This window comes from Pan troglodytes, chromosome 11, assembly GCF_028858775.2.
Source record: "Pan troglodytes isolate AG18354 chromosome 11, NHGRI_mPanTro3-v2.0_pri, whole genome shotgun sequence".
NCBI lineage: Eukaryota > Metazoa > Chordata > Mammalia > Primates > Hominidae > Pan > Pan troglodytes.
Window position 1 is genome coordinate 59,459,168 of NC_072409.2, and position 17,909 is coordinate 59,477,076.

At 40.6% G+C, this 17,909-nt stretch overlaps 1 protein-coding gene across 17 annotated transcripts in view; it reads left to right on the forward strand.

Moving 5' to 3' along the window:
* PIP5K1B (phosphatidylinositol-4-phosphate 5-kinase type 1 beta) overlaps nucleotides 1-17,909 on the forward strand; it is a 306,214-nt gene that overhangs the window by 232,851 nt on the left and 55,454 nt on the right. For 16 of the 17 annotated variants that reach the window (XM_009456691.5, XM_063788530.1, XM_063788524.1 and 13 more), the window contains one exon: nucleotides 3,034-3,178. In XM_009456691.5, coding sequence (XP_009454966.1) covers nucleotides 3,034-3,178 — 145 coding nt within the window. Of the gene's footprint in view, nucleotides 1-3,033; nucleotides 4,831-17,909 lie in introns of those variants that run through there. The other variant, XM_009456693.4, reaches the window with a different exon arrangement.

Sequence of the window (17,909 nt, forward strand, 5' to 3'; positions counted from 1 at the left end):
GCTCTGATCTTAGTTATTTCTTGTCTTCTGCTAGATTTTGAATTTGTTTGCTGTTGCTTCTCTAGTTCTTGTAATTTTGATGTTATGGTGTCAATTTCAGGTCTTTCCTGCTTTCTCTTGTGGGCATTTAGTGCTATAAATTTCCCTCTACACACTGCTTTACATGTGTCCCAGAGATTCTGGTACGTTGTCTTCATTCTCATGGTTTCAAAGAACATCTTTATTTCTGCCTTCATTTTGTTATTTACCCAGTAGTCATTCAGGAGCAGGTTGTTCAGTTTCCATGTAGTTGTACAGTTTTGAGTGAGTTTCTTAATCCTGAGTTCTAATTTGATTGCACTGTAGTCTGAGAGACTGTTATGATTTCCGGTCTTTTGCATTTGCTGAGGAGTGTTTTACTTCCAATTATGTAATCAGTTTTAGAATAAGTGCAATGAGGTGCTGAGAAGAATGTATATTCTGTTGATTTGGGGTAGAGAGTACTGTAGCTGTCTATTACGTCTGCTTGGTCCAGAGCTGAGTTCAAGTCCTGAATATCCTTGTTAATTTTCTGTCTTGTTGATCTGTCTAATATTGACAGTGGGGTGCTAACGTCTCCTGCTATTATTGTGTGGGAGTCTAAGTCTCTTTGTAGCTCTCTCAGAACTTGCTTTATGAATCTGGGTTCTCCTGTATTGGGTGCATGTATATTTAGAATAGTTAGCTCTTCTTGCTGCATTGATCCCTTTACCACTATGTAATGGCCTTATTTGTCTCTTTTGATCTTTGTTGGTTTAAAGTCTGTTTTATCAGAGATTAGGATTGCAACTCCTGCCATTTTTTTTTTTCCATTTGCTTGGTAAATATTCCTCCATCCCTTTATTTTGAGCCTATGTGAGTCTTTGCACGTGAGATGGGTCTCCTGAATACAGCACATTGATGGATCTTGACTCTATCCAATTTGCCAGTCTGTGTCTTTTAATTGGGGCATTTAACCCATTTATATTTAAGGTTAATATTGTTATGTGTGAATTTCATCCCGTCATTATGATGCTAGCTGGTTGTTTTGAGCTGGGCTGAGTTCTTATCAGGAAGTGCTGAAGACGAATCCTCTTCCAAGCTCATTCATGTTGTCGGCAGAATTCAGCTCCTTGTAGCTGTTGGGTGGAGATCCCTGCTTCTTTGCTGTCTGACAGCCAAGAGCCATGTTTAGCCCTGGGGTCCATCCACATTCCCTACCACGCTGCCCCTCTGTCTTCAAACACAGAATGTCCTGCAAGTCAGCCCCAACACTTTGTCTCTCTGACTTCTTGTCTCTGACCTCTAGACCCAGATTTAAAGGGCTCGTACAATTAGGTGAGGCTCCCCTGAATAATCTTCCCTTTGACTAACTCAGTGTTAGCCAACTCAGGGCAACCTGAGTTACATCTGCAAAATCCCTTTTGCTAGGTCACATCACATAGCCACAGGAATAACAGCACATCATGTCTGCAGGCCCCACAACAAAGGGAGAATTTACAAGAGTGTGGGTCATTACGGGTCATCTTAGAGTTCTACCTACCACACTGGCTTTAGAAAAAAACATATGGGAGCATGAGGAAACACTTCTCTCCCTCAAAGAACCGCTCCTCGTGGGTTGAGGGGTCACCTTCCCAATGATGTGTGACCTGAGACTGAGTCACTGGACAGATGTGTTTTGCTCTGTCACTCCGGCCATGTCTACTTTGTGAAGTAAAGCTGGTATGCCCAAAACCTAGGTCGAAGACCAGCTCCACCTACCTTATAAGGAGTGGCAATTCATTGGAATCTGATGTCAGGTTATTTTTGACACCCAGTTTTCAATGTTATGGAGAGTTTTCATGTTTTTCTTTCCATTTAATGAGAAGTTGGGATCAAGAATATTGAAGATTGCAAGCCAGGTGTCACATTAAAGTTGAAACCTTTCTAATTTTTGAAGGTTGAGCACTTTGGTTATTCATGTTTTTATATGACGATCATCTTTTATCCATCGCTGCAGTTTTCTATTTTGACTTGAATTGGAGGCAGAGCTCCACCACCCCAGTGTGTCGTCTGATTTCCCAGACCAGAGTCCAGCCTTTCCTGTGCTTGCCTGGCTTCCCTCCATGTTGCTTCCTACCCCACCATCTATACCCTTCACATCCAAAATCCAAAACCTCACACTCATACGAGAATCCCTATTAGGGTCGGTTTATATTTACACACTAAAAATCTCTAATTTTGAATTTGTTGTGCCTATAAAGGAATACCAGGAACACCTTAAAGTTATAATTGTATTTATTAGCATCTATTTTAGGTCAGTCTTGTGGGAGTGATGGAAAGAATCCACATAGACTCCAGAGAGATGGGCAGGGGTTACTGCCCAGCCTTGAACATTCCTCTTTCCTCACAAGGATGGGCTCTCGCATAAGTAATTTCATGGGCCCCTAAGTTTTAAAGAAAAAATAAGTGTTTTCTCATTTTTAAAAAAGGCAGCTTTGCTGTTAAAATATGTCAATAAGAGTCCTGGATAATGTTTAAAAGTATTTATGGGCTCAGATGGGGTTAAGGTAGAGCTGTTAGTCTGTTAAAGTATTTGTTTCCCAGCTCTTGAAAAGCCTGGGTTCTTAGATCCAACCTGAGAATCATAGATATGTGCATATCACAGGGAGGGCAAAAAGGTTCACTGTCTGTTTATACACTTGCCAGTCATCCTTTTAATCTCTGCCAAATTGTCTGCTTAAACTCCTATGAGTTTTTTTATGCCATCTTTTTGAAATAGTAAATCACTTTATTAGGTTTTTAAAAGAACATTCATAATGTCATTTCCATGAGCCATTTTGTAAATTAATGCAATTTCCTTCCTGTTTAACCTGTTTGCAAGAAGCTGTTTTACATTTCTGCTGTAATTCAGAAAAAAAAAGTGCAGTTAATTCATAATTGAATTTGCAGTCTGATAGGTAAAATGAATGCTTTTGACTCATTTCGATTATTATAGATACTAAAGCTGCATTTATTCTTGAGATTCATGAATGTGTGTGTTGCTTTCGTTCCTAGCCCTGGGATCCCGACACAGGCCAGACCTGGTGCCTAGCACTCCATCACTGTTTGAAGCTGCTTCCTTGGCAACCACAATTTCATCTTCTTCCTTATATGTCAATGAGCACTATCCACACGACAGGCCTACACTCTATTCAAACAGGTAATACTTAGTGCAGTCAAATAACCCATCAGGCTGTTACCACATCAACATCAGGCCTGAACCAGTATCTCTGAATGAGGACACGTCTCTAACAACCAGGATGTGCCTGTCATCTGCCTCATAAGTCGGAGAGAGAACATGCTTGATTTTTAGTGTGGCAAAAGAACATTGGAGGGAAAACCCTCATGATTTTTCTTTACAGTTGATCATTATGTCATGTAGAAATTATATACTTGGCTCAATGGAAGAAGACAAATCTTTCATCATTTTTATTTTAGTAAATTTTTTAGGAATGGGTTTCTTCAGAGTGAGCACTCTTAGTTAATATTACACAGGTAGCTGCAAAGATATTGTAATATTCTCTTTTGGTGTGTGTGATCTTAGTGACTATGGTAAACAGAATAATTGCTCCCCCAAAGCTGTCCACATCCTAATTCCTGTAACCTGTGAATATGTTACCTTATATGGCAAGAGGGACTTTACAAATGGGATTAAATTAAAGATCCTGAAATGGGATGATTATCCTGAATTATCCAGATAGGCCCAATATAATCACAGGGTTCTTGTAAGGGGAAGACAGAAGAAAGGTGAGAGTCAGAGAAGGAGACACAACATCAGAAGCAGAGGGCAGGATACCCCATTTGCCCTGATATGATTATTATTCATTGCATGCCTGTAATCAAAATATCTCATGTAACCTATAAGATTTTTGGAAATTGTATGCTCTCTAGAAACTTTGTGTGAATTTTATATAAGCACTGTTTTATAAGTTCTATGAAGTGTTATAAAAATAGAAACAAATTTAAAAAAATAAGTAAAATAACAATTATCTGTTAAATATTAGACTAGTTCTTGTTGAAACCTAGCTCTCAATAATCAAGATCAGATTTATGCAGGTGAAGAATTCCTTACGCTTTAAGTCATTTTCCATCTCCAGGCTAGCAGTTCAGTTGATTTCCAGGAAGAGGAATCAATAAGGTAGATTTATTTTTAATATATGGATATCCATAGAGTCTAGCTTAGTCTTTTGGCAAGTTAAAGTTTGCTAGTCAGACCTGCTATAGGAATTCTTTTTTGTTGCTGTTTCCTCCTCCCTCAGCTAGATACAAGATTAGGTAGGCAGGAGGTTAGGCGGCCAGTCCAGGTCCAGAAAAGTAGATCAAGTGGGTAGCAAGGTGAGCCGCAAATCTTAGCTGGGCCTGAGTTTGCACTGTTCTGCTCTAAGGGCCAACAAATAAGGCTCTATTAAAAATTATTTAACTCATCTAAACTATACAAAGTTATTTGATTTGGTCAGTTTCCTTGGATTGGAGAAATTTAAAATGACTTAAATTAATGTGTAATACTTAGTAGTAATGTCAAATGTTTAAACCTGGTATGTAAATTAGTCAAGCAACGGCCTTTCCTGTCTGTTTGGTGCAGCTGAACACATGGGTCTATATAAAGTTCTTTTGCTCTCAAATATAAATAGCAGCTCAAAAGATAGCTGGAAGGTTGCAGGAAGTTCTTAGCAAGGTCAAAAACAATTCTCATGTGAAGCCATGGTGATTTCTTACCGTTTGCTGTCATGATAATTATTGGGGCATGTAATCGGATGTGCTCTTCAATCATTTCGTGAGATTTTCAGCCAACAATAAAAGGGTTTTGTTTTGTTTTGTGTTTTGGTAGCAGTGGTGGTGGTGGTGGTGGTGGTGGTGGTGGTAAGCATCCAGTCTCTTGACCAGGGGTGTTAGACTCTAAGGTTTTCCCGGGGCCTGGCAGGGCCTCCTCCTGACTCCTAATCGTTCCTGGCCATCCTGGAAGCTACCTCTGCATGCTCCACCTCCGCATGCTCCCAGAGATGTGCTGTCATTCTTGATACTTTTATTTACACCGATACTGACTAGCATATAGATTTGGAGGGGGAAAATAAAAAGTTATCTATGATATTTTTCCTTTCTTTTAAATATTTATTTAAAACAAGTGCATTGTTTTAATCTTCTTTGGCACTGTATCTCCAAAATGCAATTTGATATCTTATATTTCACTATCAATCAAGGTTCACTTGCAAGAACAAGAAACCACTTCATCTTAACCAGAAAGGAATTTAATCTAGGGAATTCGGTGCCTACAAAGTCTGTGGAAAGGCAGTGGGCATGGGCTCCAGGCTGGCACCAGGAAATCCATCCTGGAACATGCTACCAAACTGAGCCACCAGCAGCACTGTAGCAGGACCCACAGTCAAGTTGGTGCCTGCCAATGAGATGCAACCCAGACAAACGCATTTCAGTGAGCCTAGAATGTTGTTTCAATGAGCCACCCTTTAAAAACCAAACAACTTCGCTAAAATACCCAGATTCTTTTGCAATATCGGTGTCTTCGTCACCATATAATTTTGGCTCTGTTTCCTCCTGGCATTTATCAGCTGGAGGGGAAAACCTGAGACCACCCCAGGTGACCACCCTCTTCCTCATTCATCTGTGCTGTCACCTGCCTGCTCCTGTAGGTATGTCTGCTTTTAGCCTTGATGTGTACAAGAAGCTGACAGAAGGGCCTCAGGTCTTAATCACAGACTTAGGGAAATTATAAGGAAAAGAGGCATGAAGGTGCTAAAAAAATCTTAAACACAACAGTTTGAGAACTCCCAGGAGTCAATATCCCTATTTCCCTGACCCACTGTGCCCAACCCTCATTATTCAACTGGCAAACTTCACCAACAAACCAAAAAAAAAGAAAAAATTGTATATTTTTGTTTCTATCATTTTTTCCTTTAGAGCCCACCTAGTCCTATGTGGCAATAAATAGACACTACTCTAAATCTCATCTGGCCAACTGAGTTTCAAAACCTAATCCAGAGAGCCTGGAAAGAAAATGCATTGAAAAGAAAAAAAAAAGAAAGAAAAAGAAAATATGTTGAATATTGATGTTATAATTTACATGTGAGATTTTTCTCTTTATGAATCATTTTTCTGTTCAGGCAAAGTGGTCTGTTTTCCGATTTTGACATTATGTTATATGTATCTGTGCTAAAATAAGCTGCAAATACTTCAACTAGCAGTTGTCATTCTGTCAGTCTTTTTAGAATCCTTAAGTTGGCAAGGTATTGATTAGTGCCTGGATGCCTCCACACCTAAATTATATACTGCAGTGGGAAACGGCTGTCTCTTAGAATTATTCCTTTTTTTAAAGGATTATTCTTTGTAACTTCAAAAACTCTAATAGCAACCCATTCTTTTTTTAATGTACTCCAAAAATTGGCTAGGAAGGAAAGAAAAAAAAAAATAGTATCATTTTAAAAGTATGTATCTAACCTACTGATTGGGAGTACATATTTTCACAAGTTGCACTGTGCAGTCTTGTGTTAGAGCATGCAGATCATAGGAATAAAGAGAAACTGTCATGGGCATTGCTTCCTAGTTAACTAGCAACATTTAAGTTCTGAATTTTTGATACTTGCATTTTTATTTACTAGTAAGAAGTCTGTTCTTTTAAAAAGAGGTATAAATTGAGCACTAAGAAATATAGAGGCAAATGTGTTTTACCTCAAAGTTAAGAACAATTTCATTTAATGTTGTAGAAATAGGTTACACTTATGAATATTTTCATGATTTCCTGCGTAGTTGGTAGCAAAGCCAAAGCTCTGGTTATGCATAAGGAATTGAAAGTCACACTTCATTCCAGTGCACCTATGCTTTCCCCATCAAAGATGTCTTACCAGTGTCACCACTCTATCCAGTCTCAGGTTTGGTTGGTGGCTATTTCTAACAGTTGGGCTCACCCTGCAGACATTTGCAGTATTGTGAGAAGGGCAAAAATGTCAGAGAAAAAGCCACTGGTCATTTGCACGTAGAGGGAAAATTGGCAAAGGCTCCCTAAATGATGAGTCCAACATTCTAGATCTCAGAGGCTAATCCATCAGATCTAACAGTCTTGTGCCCTCTTCTTCCTGCCATTACAGTGTCATAAACCTAGAACAGGGGCGGAAACACTCTAACCAGAAGCCCTTCCCCACAAATTGCTTACCACTAAGGTTTACAGACATGCAAGTAGAGCCATCCCAATGGTTAGAGATCTTTCTTTAGATTTGTCTAAAATATCAGAAAATGGAAATGCAGAAACCTTACATGGTATATCCGAGCGTGTTAGTAGGACTTCAGTTGAACACAGGTCTCTAGGGTCTAAGCCTCTTGTCTTTTCCACTGTACCACTCCTGCATCATAGCCTCCAAAAACATACAAGGTTGGTTGGTTGGTTTTTTTCCTAACATGAGTTCTGGTCCTGTGTTTGAGACTTTTTTTTTTTTTTTTTTTTTTTTTTTTTTTGCTGCTTAATAACTAAAATATTTCTAGCAGGCAAAGTCGTGGGCTTATGTTTTGGTTTTTGGGTTTCGGTTTTTTGGGTTTTTTTGAGAGAGTCTCGCGCTGTGGCCCAGGCTGGAGTGCAGTGGTGCCATCTCAGCTCACTGTAAGCTCCGCCTCCAGGGTACAAGTGATTCCCCTGCCACAGCCTCCTGAGTAGCTGGGATTACAGGCACCCGCCACCACTCCTGGCTAGTTATTGTATTTTTAGTAGAGGCGGGGTTTCACCATGTTGGCCAGGCTGGTCTCGAACTCCTGACCTCAAGTGATCCACCCTGCTCAGCCTCCCAAAGTGCAGGGATTACAGGTGTGAGCCACCGTGCCCAGCCAATGGGCTTACGTTAATGTCTACCTATAGTATTTGTTCTACCAGTTATTGGTGAATTTTGCTTATTAAAAACAGCATTGCAAAGGCAACTTTTCTATCATAATATTAGTCCTACTTCAAACCACCAATAATAATCGAATACAATAGCAGCTAATTATTGGACCTTATTAAGGGCCATGTTAAGCCCTTTATACATATCAAGTGATTTAATTCTCACAGCAATTCTGTAAAGTTATTATATTTATGGTCTCCATCTTACACATGAGGAAATTGATGCTTAGCAACATGAGGTAACTTTCTCAAGACCACATGGCTAAAAAGCAGAGGCATGACTTCCAGCTACAGCACTGATATAGAATATACAGTTTCAGATGATAAGTTTTAGATGATGCTTTTAATGGAAATTTGGTGACATCCATACAAGTTCTCTTCTTCATCTTTTTGCCTTTTCTTTTTCCATGGGATTTTGAGTGAGGATTTTCATCTTCAAAGATGTTAGAGACAGAATGTTCAAACACTTTAAAAATTTAACATTAATTTAAATTTATAAGAAACCTAAAATAGCTATTTCCTCAAGTTGTTATTTCCAACTCTCCAGGTGGACTCCAAATCACTACGTAATCGTCGAGAAAAGACTTTTATTAGATATGTTCCTGCTGGGTTTAGAAAATCCTATATCTTCTGTTGATACAGCAAGGTCAGCAGGAATCTTTAATATTTACAAAATGAAAGGAGAACAGCTAGTTGCAAAAACTTCCTAGTGATTCCATTCCCCTAACCCTAATCTCAAGGGAAAGACAGCACAACTGTGTTACCTGCTGTGAACTTCGCAGCTACCTGCCATACCTAGACACCAGTCTAGGGCTACACAGCCCCTCGTAGGATGATGCACTCGTTGATGCTAAACATTGAAGACGACCTCTCCAGACTCTTTGTTCTTTTATGGTTTTTTTTTGTTTGTTTGTTTTGTTTTTTTTGAGACAGAGTCTCTGTCACCCAGGCTGGAGTACAGTGGCGCGATCTCGGTTCACTGGAACCTCCACCTCCCGGGTTCAAGCAATTCCCCTACCTCAGCCTCCCGAGTAGCTGGGACTACAGGTGTGTGCCACCACACCCGGCTAATTTTTTTTTAGTAGAGACGGGGTTTGGGGTTTCAACATGTTAGCCAGGATGGTCTCGATCTCCTGACCTCTTGATCTGCCCGCCTCAGCCTCCAAAAGTGCTGGGATTACAGGCATGAGCCACCACGCCCAGCCTGTTCTTTTATGTTTCTTAATCTGCTGACTCCTGCCTTGCAAACAGACCTTCCCACCCCCACCACCTCAGATGGTGGTGGGTAAAGATGCTCATGCGTCTTGCTAAATCATCCCTTAGGACATTAGCTCTCAAACTGCCACTTCTAGTGATCTAACATTGGGCAAGTTACTTGCTCTTCATGTGCCTCAGTTTCCTCATTTGTGAAGTGTGAATTACTATACTACTGCCCCCAGAGTTGTTATAAAGATTAAATGAAATAACAATTAGAAAGCATTTATACCTTCTGGCACATAGTAAGCCCCATAAAACATTTGTTGAAATAAAATAACCAAGTGATTTGAGACACTAATACCTTGCAGCTGCCGCATAAGTCTCACTGTAAAGGGCATGATGTTTTTGGCAAAAAGCCATCATGGAGTGCTTTGTTAGAGTCCTTTCAGGAAACGGAAAACACACTTGGAATTTCAAAGGGAATTGGTTACAGAATGTGGGGAGGCTGGAAGACTGAAGGGGGAAATTCCAGAAACTCAGGTAAATAACTGCAGGAGGCAGCTCCCACCATGAGCTCTGCCACGATACCTGCTGCCGCCTTGGAGAAGGGACAGTGGCGGAGGATGCTACCTGAAGAGCTGGGATAGTGCAAGAACATAGCCACCTCCAGAGACACTGCCCTGAAATGGAAGAAAGATAAATGAGAGCAGAAAGCCAGCAGCTTCTGTCCTCCTGCCACCTTCTCATCCAACTCCTGCAATGCCTTGACTGACAGGACCTAGTCAAGAGGCCTATGGGATATCGTTTGCAACTCTGGGCCTCAGCATTGCAAAGTAGAGTTGAGATAGGATAAAAACAACCACAACACATGGAGCAAAAGCTAGATAGACACAGGATCTTTTTTAAAAGAGAGAGAGAGGAAAGGGTCAAAGCTTTACAAAGGTAGTGTGAGTGCAAGAACAGGAATCAATTTAGGCTTTAATAGAAGTAATCATGGAACCAATTTATTCTCATGCCATTGTAATAGTACTATGTAAAGTAGCCATAAATTTTTTAATGATCTGTGCAATTAGAGTCTCCAGTATTTACCAATAAGTCTGTCTGACAATCAGTAATGCATTCCCTGTTACTGTGCTGGTTGTAAATACTCATAGAAATGTCTTAGCTAATTCTAGACACATGGGATAGATCTTTAGTTTGAGAATTCCTCAAAGAGGCTTGTAAGCTTGAGGAACCCAGGTGAGACTCCCTCTGATAAGGCAGGTGACACAGTTTGGGAGCAGATAGCCATCACCCATGCCCTTACAAAACACTTCTGCTTTATTACCAATACATCATTTGTGAACCCACCACCCCTGCAACATCTTATCTGAATCTTTCTTAGTCTGGAGCAAACACAGAATGAGGGGAAAATGTGGTCACATTCTTTCATTCTTAGTAAAGAAAGGATTTAGTCACCTTTTCCCAAGTGTCAAGAAATGAGGTCATCAAGCAAATGATACCACATGTTTAGAGAAGCAAAAACCTTCCTTATTCTTCAGCCTCTTGAAAGAAGGATATTCCATTTTAAAAATCAGAACCATTATAGGCATGCCAGCATTACCAGTGAACCTGAGTGGTGTCACATCTCTCTCCAGTTGTGGCTGAGGCACATGCTGAAAAAGTTGGAACCTGGCTGCGAGTGATGGCTCATGCCTCTAATCCCAGCACTGTGGGAGGTGAGGCAGGAAGATCTCTTGAGCCCAGGAGTTCGAGACCAACCTGGGCAGCTTAGCAAGACCTCATTTCTACAACAACAACAACAAAACAACAAAAAACACATCTGAGCATGGTGGCACGTGCCTGTAGTCCCAGCTACTTGGGAGGCTAAGATGGGAGGATTGCTTGAATCCAGGAGTTCCAGGCTTCAGTGAGCTGTGATCATGCCACTGCACTCCAGCCTGGGCAACAGAGCGAGACCTTGCCTCAAAAAAAAAAAAGGAACCTGCAGAAGTTTTATAATATGCCTGTTAGTTTAGTTTTTCCTCCCCACCCCCAGAAAAAAAAAATAGAAGAAAAAACATGGATTTACATCACATTAGTCTGCACCTGGATTTTGCCAGATGTCTTTTTTCCTTTTTGACAAATTATAGAATTACTTCTGAAGTGATTAGCTTTTCAAATGATCCCTCATATATTTCTGCCAGGGCAGGAAATTGAAGTGAATTTTTCAGATATCTGACATTATATGAAGAATAATTTAGGATTCAGCATTAATTCAAAGAACATTCACATTTTTTGAGGAATTCATGTGAGATAATATTTCTAGGTACTTTTTGTGTGTTACTAAGATTTTTAAATCGATTTAGTTTATGGATAAATCATATTGCCAAAAAAAGTGGGAAAACTGTTGGCCAATTTTTGAATATTTTAACTGACAAAAAAAAAAGACTTCTTTATCCATTCTTTGCCTCTTAATTCTGGAACTAAAACACTACATCTTTATTTCCCTTGACTTAAAACACTAGTGCTATGTCTCTGGAAGAATGGTTTGCTGGTAGTGGATGTACCTTTGTAGACACTCTTCAATTCTCTGCCCTCCTTCGTGGAGCCTCTAGAGAAATGCTTCTCAGTGTGACTAGCTCCTACATCAGGGTACCTACCTCTAGAAATGGAGCCCTGAAGTCTGCATTTTGGCAAGCTCCTTAAGAAATTCTTACCCACACTAGGATATAAAAGTTCTTTGGAAATAAACTCTTCTCCCCTCTCTGTTCTTTCTGAGTAGTGAAACAGCACCTGTCTGTGGTTCAGCTGAGACACAGCTGGACTCTTTGAAGAAATTAAGAGGACATAACATGTAATGCCAGAAATATAAAACCATAGCAAAGTGGATATGTTTTCAGATTCTAGTAAGGAGAACAGGACCTCAGTTCCTTTCTCATACTTCAGACATGCCTGGACAGGCCCTAAGCAAAAGTGACTTTTTGCCTTAAAGGTGTTAAAAGAAAAAGTTCAGCTGAATTAAATTTAAAGGAGTTTACTTGAGCAGTGAACAATATGTGAATCGGGCAGCCCCCAGAATCATATAGCAGATTCAGAGAGACTCCAGCGCCGACACATGGTGGAAGAAGATTTATGGACGGCAAAAGGAAAGTGGCGTGCAGAAAACCGAAGTGAGGCACAGAAACTACTGGCTTGGTCAGAGCTCGGCGTTTGCCTTATTTGAACACGGTCCGAAGAGTTGGCTACATCTGATTGGCCAAGACTCAGTGGTTGGCACAAATGTAAACTATGGTTGGTTTACACTTCCGCTTGTTGTAGTTATCGATGTACAGAAAAACCTTTAGGCCAAACTTAAATATGTAAGGAGGCAGCTTTAGGCTAAACTTCATTTAACAAAGGTATTTTAGGTTAGCAACACCTCTGGGAAATGCTTCAGCCAGCCCCAAACCTGCTTCCCAGTGTGGTTCCTCTGACCTGAAGCCAACATACATTTCTGCCCAGCAGCTATTCGTGACCTCCCTGAGTCTACAGAGATCCTTGGTTCTGTAGTCAAGCAGGGTAACTCTCTTTCAGATTCCTTGGCCTCCACTGACTCCCCCTCTTTGCTTAAAGGTCAGTTTGGTCCTTCTGAGCCCTGAGAGTCCCCCTCTCCACCCTGACCATTTCACTCTGCTGTTTGGTTTGTCCACGTGACAGTTGCACTCTTGGGTGAGGCTGGCCTTATGCAAATTTCGTCTCACCCTAGAGAGCCCCTGGCCAGCAGCCTCACACAGGGCAGCACCCTTCCCAGGAGCTTGTCCATACCCATTCAGCTGCCTTCCCTGCCATGGCCTCTCTTCGAGACGTTTCCCTTTGGCCTAACCACTGTATTTCCATTTGCCTTCTGAGCCTAGCTCTTGTGTTGTGTACAAAGTAGTGTTCGCTGTGTGGGCCTGGGATCTGTAACCGGTGAACTTCCGGGTTCATGTTACCAGTTCTGGCCATGTCTCCTCCACCCAGAGGCCCTCTAGTTGAGGGGTCTGCAAGAATCCCAAGATTCATTTTTGTTTCTCTGATATCAAACATACAGGAAGAGTAACAAAACAATTTCTTCCAAGGCAAGTAGAAAGTTGGTCCCCACATCCTTTGTTTAATCCTCCTGTTATCTGTGGAGTCATCACCGCAGTAGTGAGCCTTATCTCCTGTAATTTAAATGACTTGTTGATTTGGGAGGGAAGGAATTTCACTGGGGAAGTCCACTAACATAAACCTGCTGCTGAGGACTCATTCACTTCACAGCACCAAGCTGGCCCAGCCTCCCCACAGACAGACCAAACGCCTCTACCACAGCCTGCCTTTGCATTTAGTTCAAGATAGTTATGGGTGCAGGAGAATTAGGTAAGTGTAAGGAGGGAACTAGGAGACAACGTTAAACTTTCCATTCAGAATAATATTAATCTAAAATGGAATCATTTAATAACCTGTTTTCAAGGATAAAGTAATAAAGGTGAAATGTGTAATGATGTAATGGAGCTCATTATTTTTCCAAACAGCCCTATTAAAAATTAGTGTGTGGAAGGTCACAAATAACTTAAAAATGACCAGATTTGTTTTCAAAACGAAGGATTTGGCTATAAGGAAAATTTCATCCTGAAGGCTACATGGAGAAAAAAAATAATGGTAGAGTTTCTCTGTCTTTTCTTTCATTGCTTCTCATCACACTGGAAGAATGGTTCGGACTAAGCACTTTGTCTGGGAGAAGATTTTTTGTCTTTTATTTATATATGAGTGCATTTCAGTTGGTGTCCTCCTAATTCCAACCACCCTCACCTGCTGCTTTCTGTGTGGTCACTGAGTTGTGACAGGAGAGAGGCCAGGTATTCGAAGGCCAGGTCAAAGCTCATTTAGGGAACCGGTCGAGCCTTCGCCTTTTCCCTGTTCACCCTCCTGCCTTTCCAACCTAAGTGGTAAAACTCATCCTGAAAGAATCACGGATCTTTGGAGATGAGAGGGAACTTTGGCCATCATGTCATCCAGCCCTTTTATTTATTAAAAAATGTATTGATTGATTTTAAAATTTATAAATTATTTTTGTAACAAAACTCTATGCCCAGAGTTTAACAAATAGTCGTGTAACATGTGTTAAGAAAAAGAGCAAGCCGTAGTCCACCTCCCCCTACGTCTTCATGTGCAATCACCTTCAACTCTTTGAGCTGATTCCTTTGGCAATTACTTTGGTTTTTCTAAATAACATGCTTATATTGTTATTGCTTGATCTATTGGGTATAGGCATTAGCTAATAACTGCCCACTATAGAAGACGAAGATTTAGCTGTCTTTTCTCCACCCGACACATACCACGTATGTGTACTGTTCCCACCCCCTCCTCCTACACCCTTCCAGTTTCCCTCTATAGTTACATCTTGACTGTAGTCCGATCCGATATTGAGTGTTTTATTATGGCTTTGTGAATAGTGTCATATACTATGTTTCAGTTTCCTTTCCTGTGTGACTTTTTGTTTTTATTGTAATAAATGACTGCCTTGTTCTTCGGTTTGCTTAGTTTTCTGTGTATTTTTCCTTAATAGAACCCTAAGCTTTCCACCAGTGTCTTCATTTCTTCTCAAACCATTTAAGTGCATGAGGTTCTGTTCCTTTTATTGTCTTGCAGAAGTTTCCTCCAGACACTTCTGACCAGCCTGGACTGAACTGGTTGCCCTCTAGGACCTGATGTACAAATGTTACTTTGGGGCCTCTCTGCTCCATCATTCTGGGGATTCTAGTAACCTCTTGTCTGTATCAGTTCCGTTGTTTGTCATCTCCTACATCTTCCTCTTTGCTTCTTCCTCTTTCTTGGTTTACTCCCTCATTTTGGTGGAACACATTTTCCAGAAGAAAATCCTCCAGTATGAAAAATATTCATTGCAGGCAAAATATTTGAGATCTTGCATGTCTTAAGTCTTTATTCTAACCCTAACACTTGATTGATAGATTAACTAGTATAGAATTCTAGATTGCAAATATTTTGGATTTTTTTTTCAACATGGTGAAGGCTTGGCTCCATTGTCTTCTAGTTTCCAATTACCATTGAGAAATCCAGTGCTGTTCTGATTACTGATCTTCTGTAAATGGCTTGCTTTCTTTGCCTGCCTGTCTGCCTGCCTGCCTGCCTGCCTTCCTTCCTTCCTTTCTTCCTTCCTTTCTTTCTTTCTTCCTATTATTATTATTATTGCAGAAACCTGTAAACTCTTTGATTTTCTCTCAGAGTCTCAGTATTTCATGATGCTAGGCCTTGGTGCAGGTCTATTTTCAGCCAGCATGCTAAGCACTCAGGGGAACTTTTCAACCTGCAAACTCATGTTTTGAGTTTGGGGAAATTTTCTTAACTATTTTCTTATTTCCTCCTCTCTATTTTCTTTTTCCTTTTTGTAATTCCTTTTATGCATATAGAATATCCTGGATTTGTCTTCCAATTTTCTCTACTTTTCTGTCTTCAGTCCCATCTATTTATGTTTCTGTCCTAGTTTCTGAGAGATTTCCTCAACTTCATCTCCTAATCCTTCCACTGAGTTTTTAATTTCCATTACCATGTTTTATAAGAATTCTTTTTTTGTTCGCTGAGATTTTATTTTTTAGCAATCTTTCCTTTTTTCATGATTGTAATTTCTCTTTTTTCCTGAAGATATTAGGATTATGTTTTTTGTTTTGCCCTGAATTTTGTTTCTTCTCCCTTTTTAGTCTCAGTTTTCATCCAGGCTGCCTTTTTCTCTTTGTAGTCTACATGTTCTATACTGGAGGTTTTCCTCAGATTTTTAGAAATCTTCATTTGTCTGCTCAACTAAGGCTTGAGTGGGAGACTACAAAACTGATTAGAGGCCAGGTGTGGTGGTTCACACCTATAATCCCAGCATATTTGGAGGCCGAGGTAGGAGGACTGTTGGAGCCCAGGAGTTCGAGACCAGCCTGGGCAATACTAGTGAGACCCCATCCCTACAAAAAAAATTAAAATTAGCCAAGTGCAGTGACACACCTGTAGTCCCAGCTACTCAGAGGCTCAGATGGCTTGAGCCTGGGTGGTTGAGGCTGCAGTGAGCTGTTATTGCACCATTGTACTCCAGCCTGGGCAACAGAGCAAGACTCTGTCTTAAAAAAAAAAAAAAAAAAAATCCCTGACTGGAAACTTAAGCACTTGAGCAGAGCTTGTTGACCAGCAAGCTATTGAGCTGGTCAGACTCCCTATAGGAGATGCTTCCAGTTTCTTGCTTGGAGGAGAAAGGCCTGGCTGTCAGCCTTCTGGGACATCTGGCAGGAACAGGTGTCTTAGCATCTAGTATATACATATTCACTTCCTCTCTTTCTTTTACCTCAATTGCTTCTGGTGTCCCTGGATCCACATATCCTGTTCTGTGTTTTCCGCAGGGAGAAAAAAAAATAAAATCCTCCAGTCTTCTGTTGGAATGGGGAGAGGTTTTTGCCTGGCTATATATTTCTTTGCTTTTCCCAGTGGTAGCTCAGGATTTTCCTCTCAAGTTTGCTAAATTGATTACTACCTGTTCATACGCCTTTCAGACTCCTAAATTTTGTCTCTCTTAGCTTCTTCCAATCTTCTCCCCTCTTTATAGGTTTATGTCCTTTTTTAACCCTTTATTGTAGTGTAGAGGGTTGAGTGTGTCTGCAAAATTAGATGAGATGTGTTTCATCTGCCTCTGTTTCTTCGTCTACAGATTAAGAGAGGCCCAGAGAACTGCTCAGCGAAGATTCTAAGGTTTGCAGCATAACTTAATAGCAAAAGTGGAGCTAAGACCTACAATTCCTGACTCCTTGTTCAGGGCAGCCTCTTTCAAAATAGACAAAATCATTAATAATGAGTTAATCCATAATCAGTATGTTTCTGATTGTGTGTGGACAAGTTGAAAAGGCTATTTTTCAAAGAGTTCTTTGTATCTTAGCTTTGATTGGTATCTCATCATGAGACAGTAAATCAGGAAATGAGGACTTCCCAATGCCAACATGCCCCATAGACAAGCCCCACATGAGAGAGGACTAGCAAAAAATGTTGGTACGACAGCAGTGGCTGTGCTGTTATACTGCTCCAGGTAACTGGAGTTGCACCAGATCTCCTCTACATGTGGGAACAAACAGGGTTGCAGTCAAATACCCAAATTTCACTGGCTCTTGCCCCATCTGCTGGGGGGCAGGTCCCTGGTCAAGTGCTGTCCAAGTAGATCTGTAAGTCCCCAGAGGTGTCTCCTTGGTGCTCACAAACAAGTCCAAACAAGATGCTAGAAAGGATGGAAAAGATGGAAAATCATTGCCCTTGAGAGACTATAATATTTGTATAAATAGTCACAATAGAAAGCAAATGGTATTCAATGAAAAATCTACACAAAGTGAGTTAGGCAGACAGAGTTAGGAAAAATGACTTGCCTGGAGCTGTGTATGATGCCTGCAGTAAAGGAAGAGTGCTACAGGGTGAAAACTGCACATCCCTGATCATATTGCTCATTGTCCTTGGCATAAGTGCTCAGAAAATGTTTCATAATTATCCACATGCAACATTTGAGATGCCCATGCTTGACTGAACCAAGAAGGGATTCCAAAAGTGACAATGTTGCTTCATAAAGGGTTTAATTCCAGGAAGATGTACATTGATCACTTTTATTTGTGTTTGTAACAATAATTAGTACATCTGACTTTTCAAGTGCAAACAGATGTGTTGAACTCATCAGCCCAGGCACTGTGAGAGAGAGCAGAGCTCCCCAGTTTGCTCTTGTCATTTGTCCCGTGTGTCATTCTGTGGTTAAGACAGATTTAAAATTCATTTCCTGGCCTCCCGTGACATAGAAACAGTTCTTAAT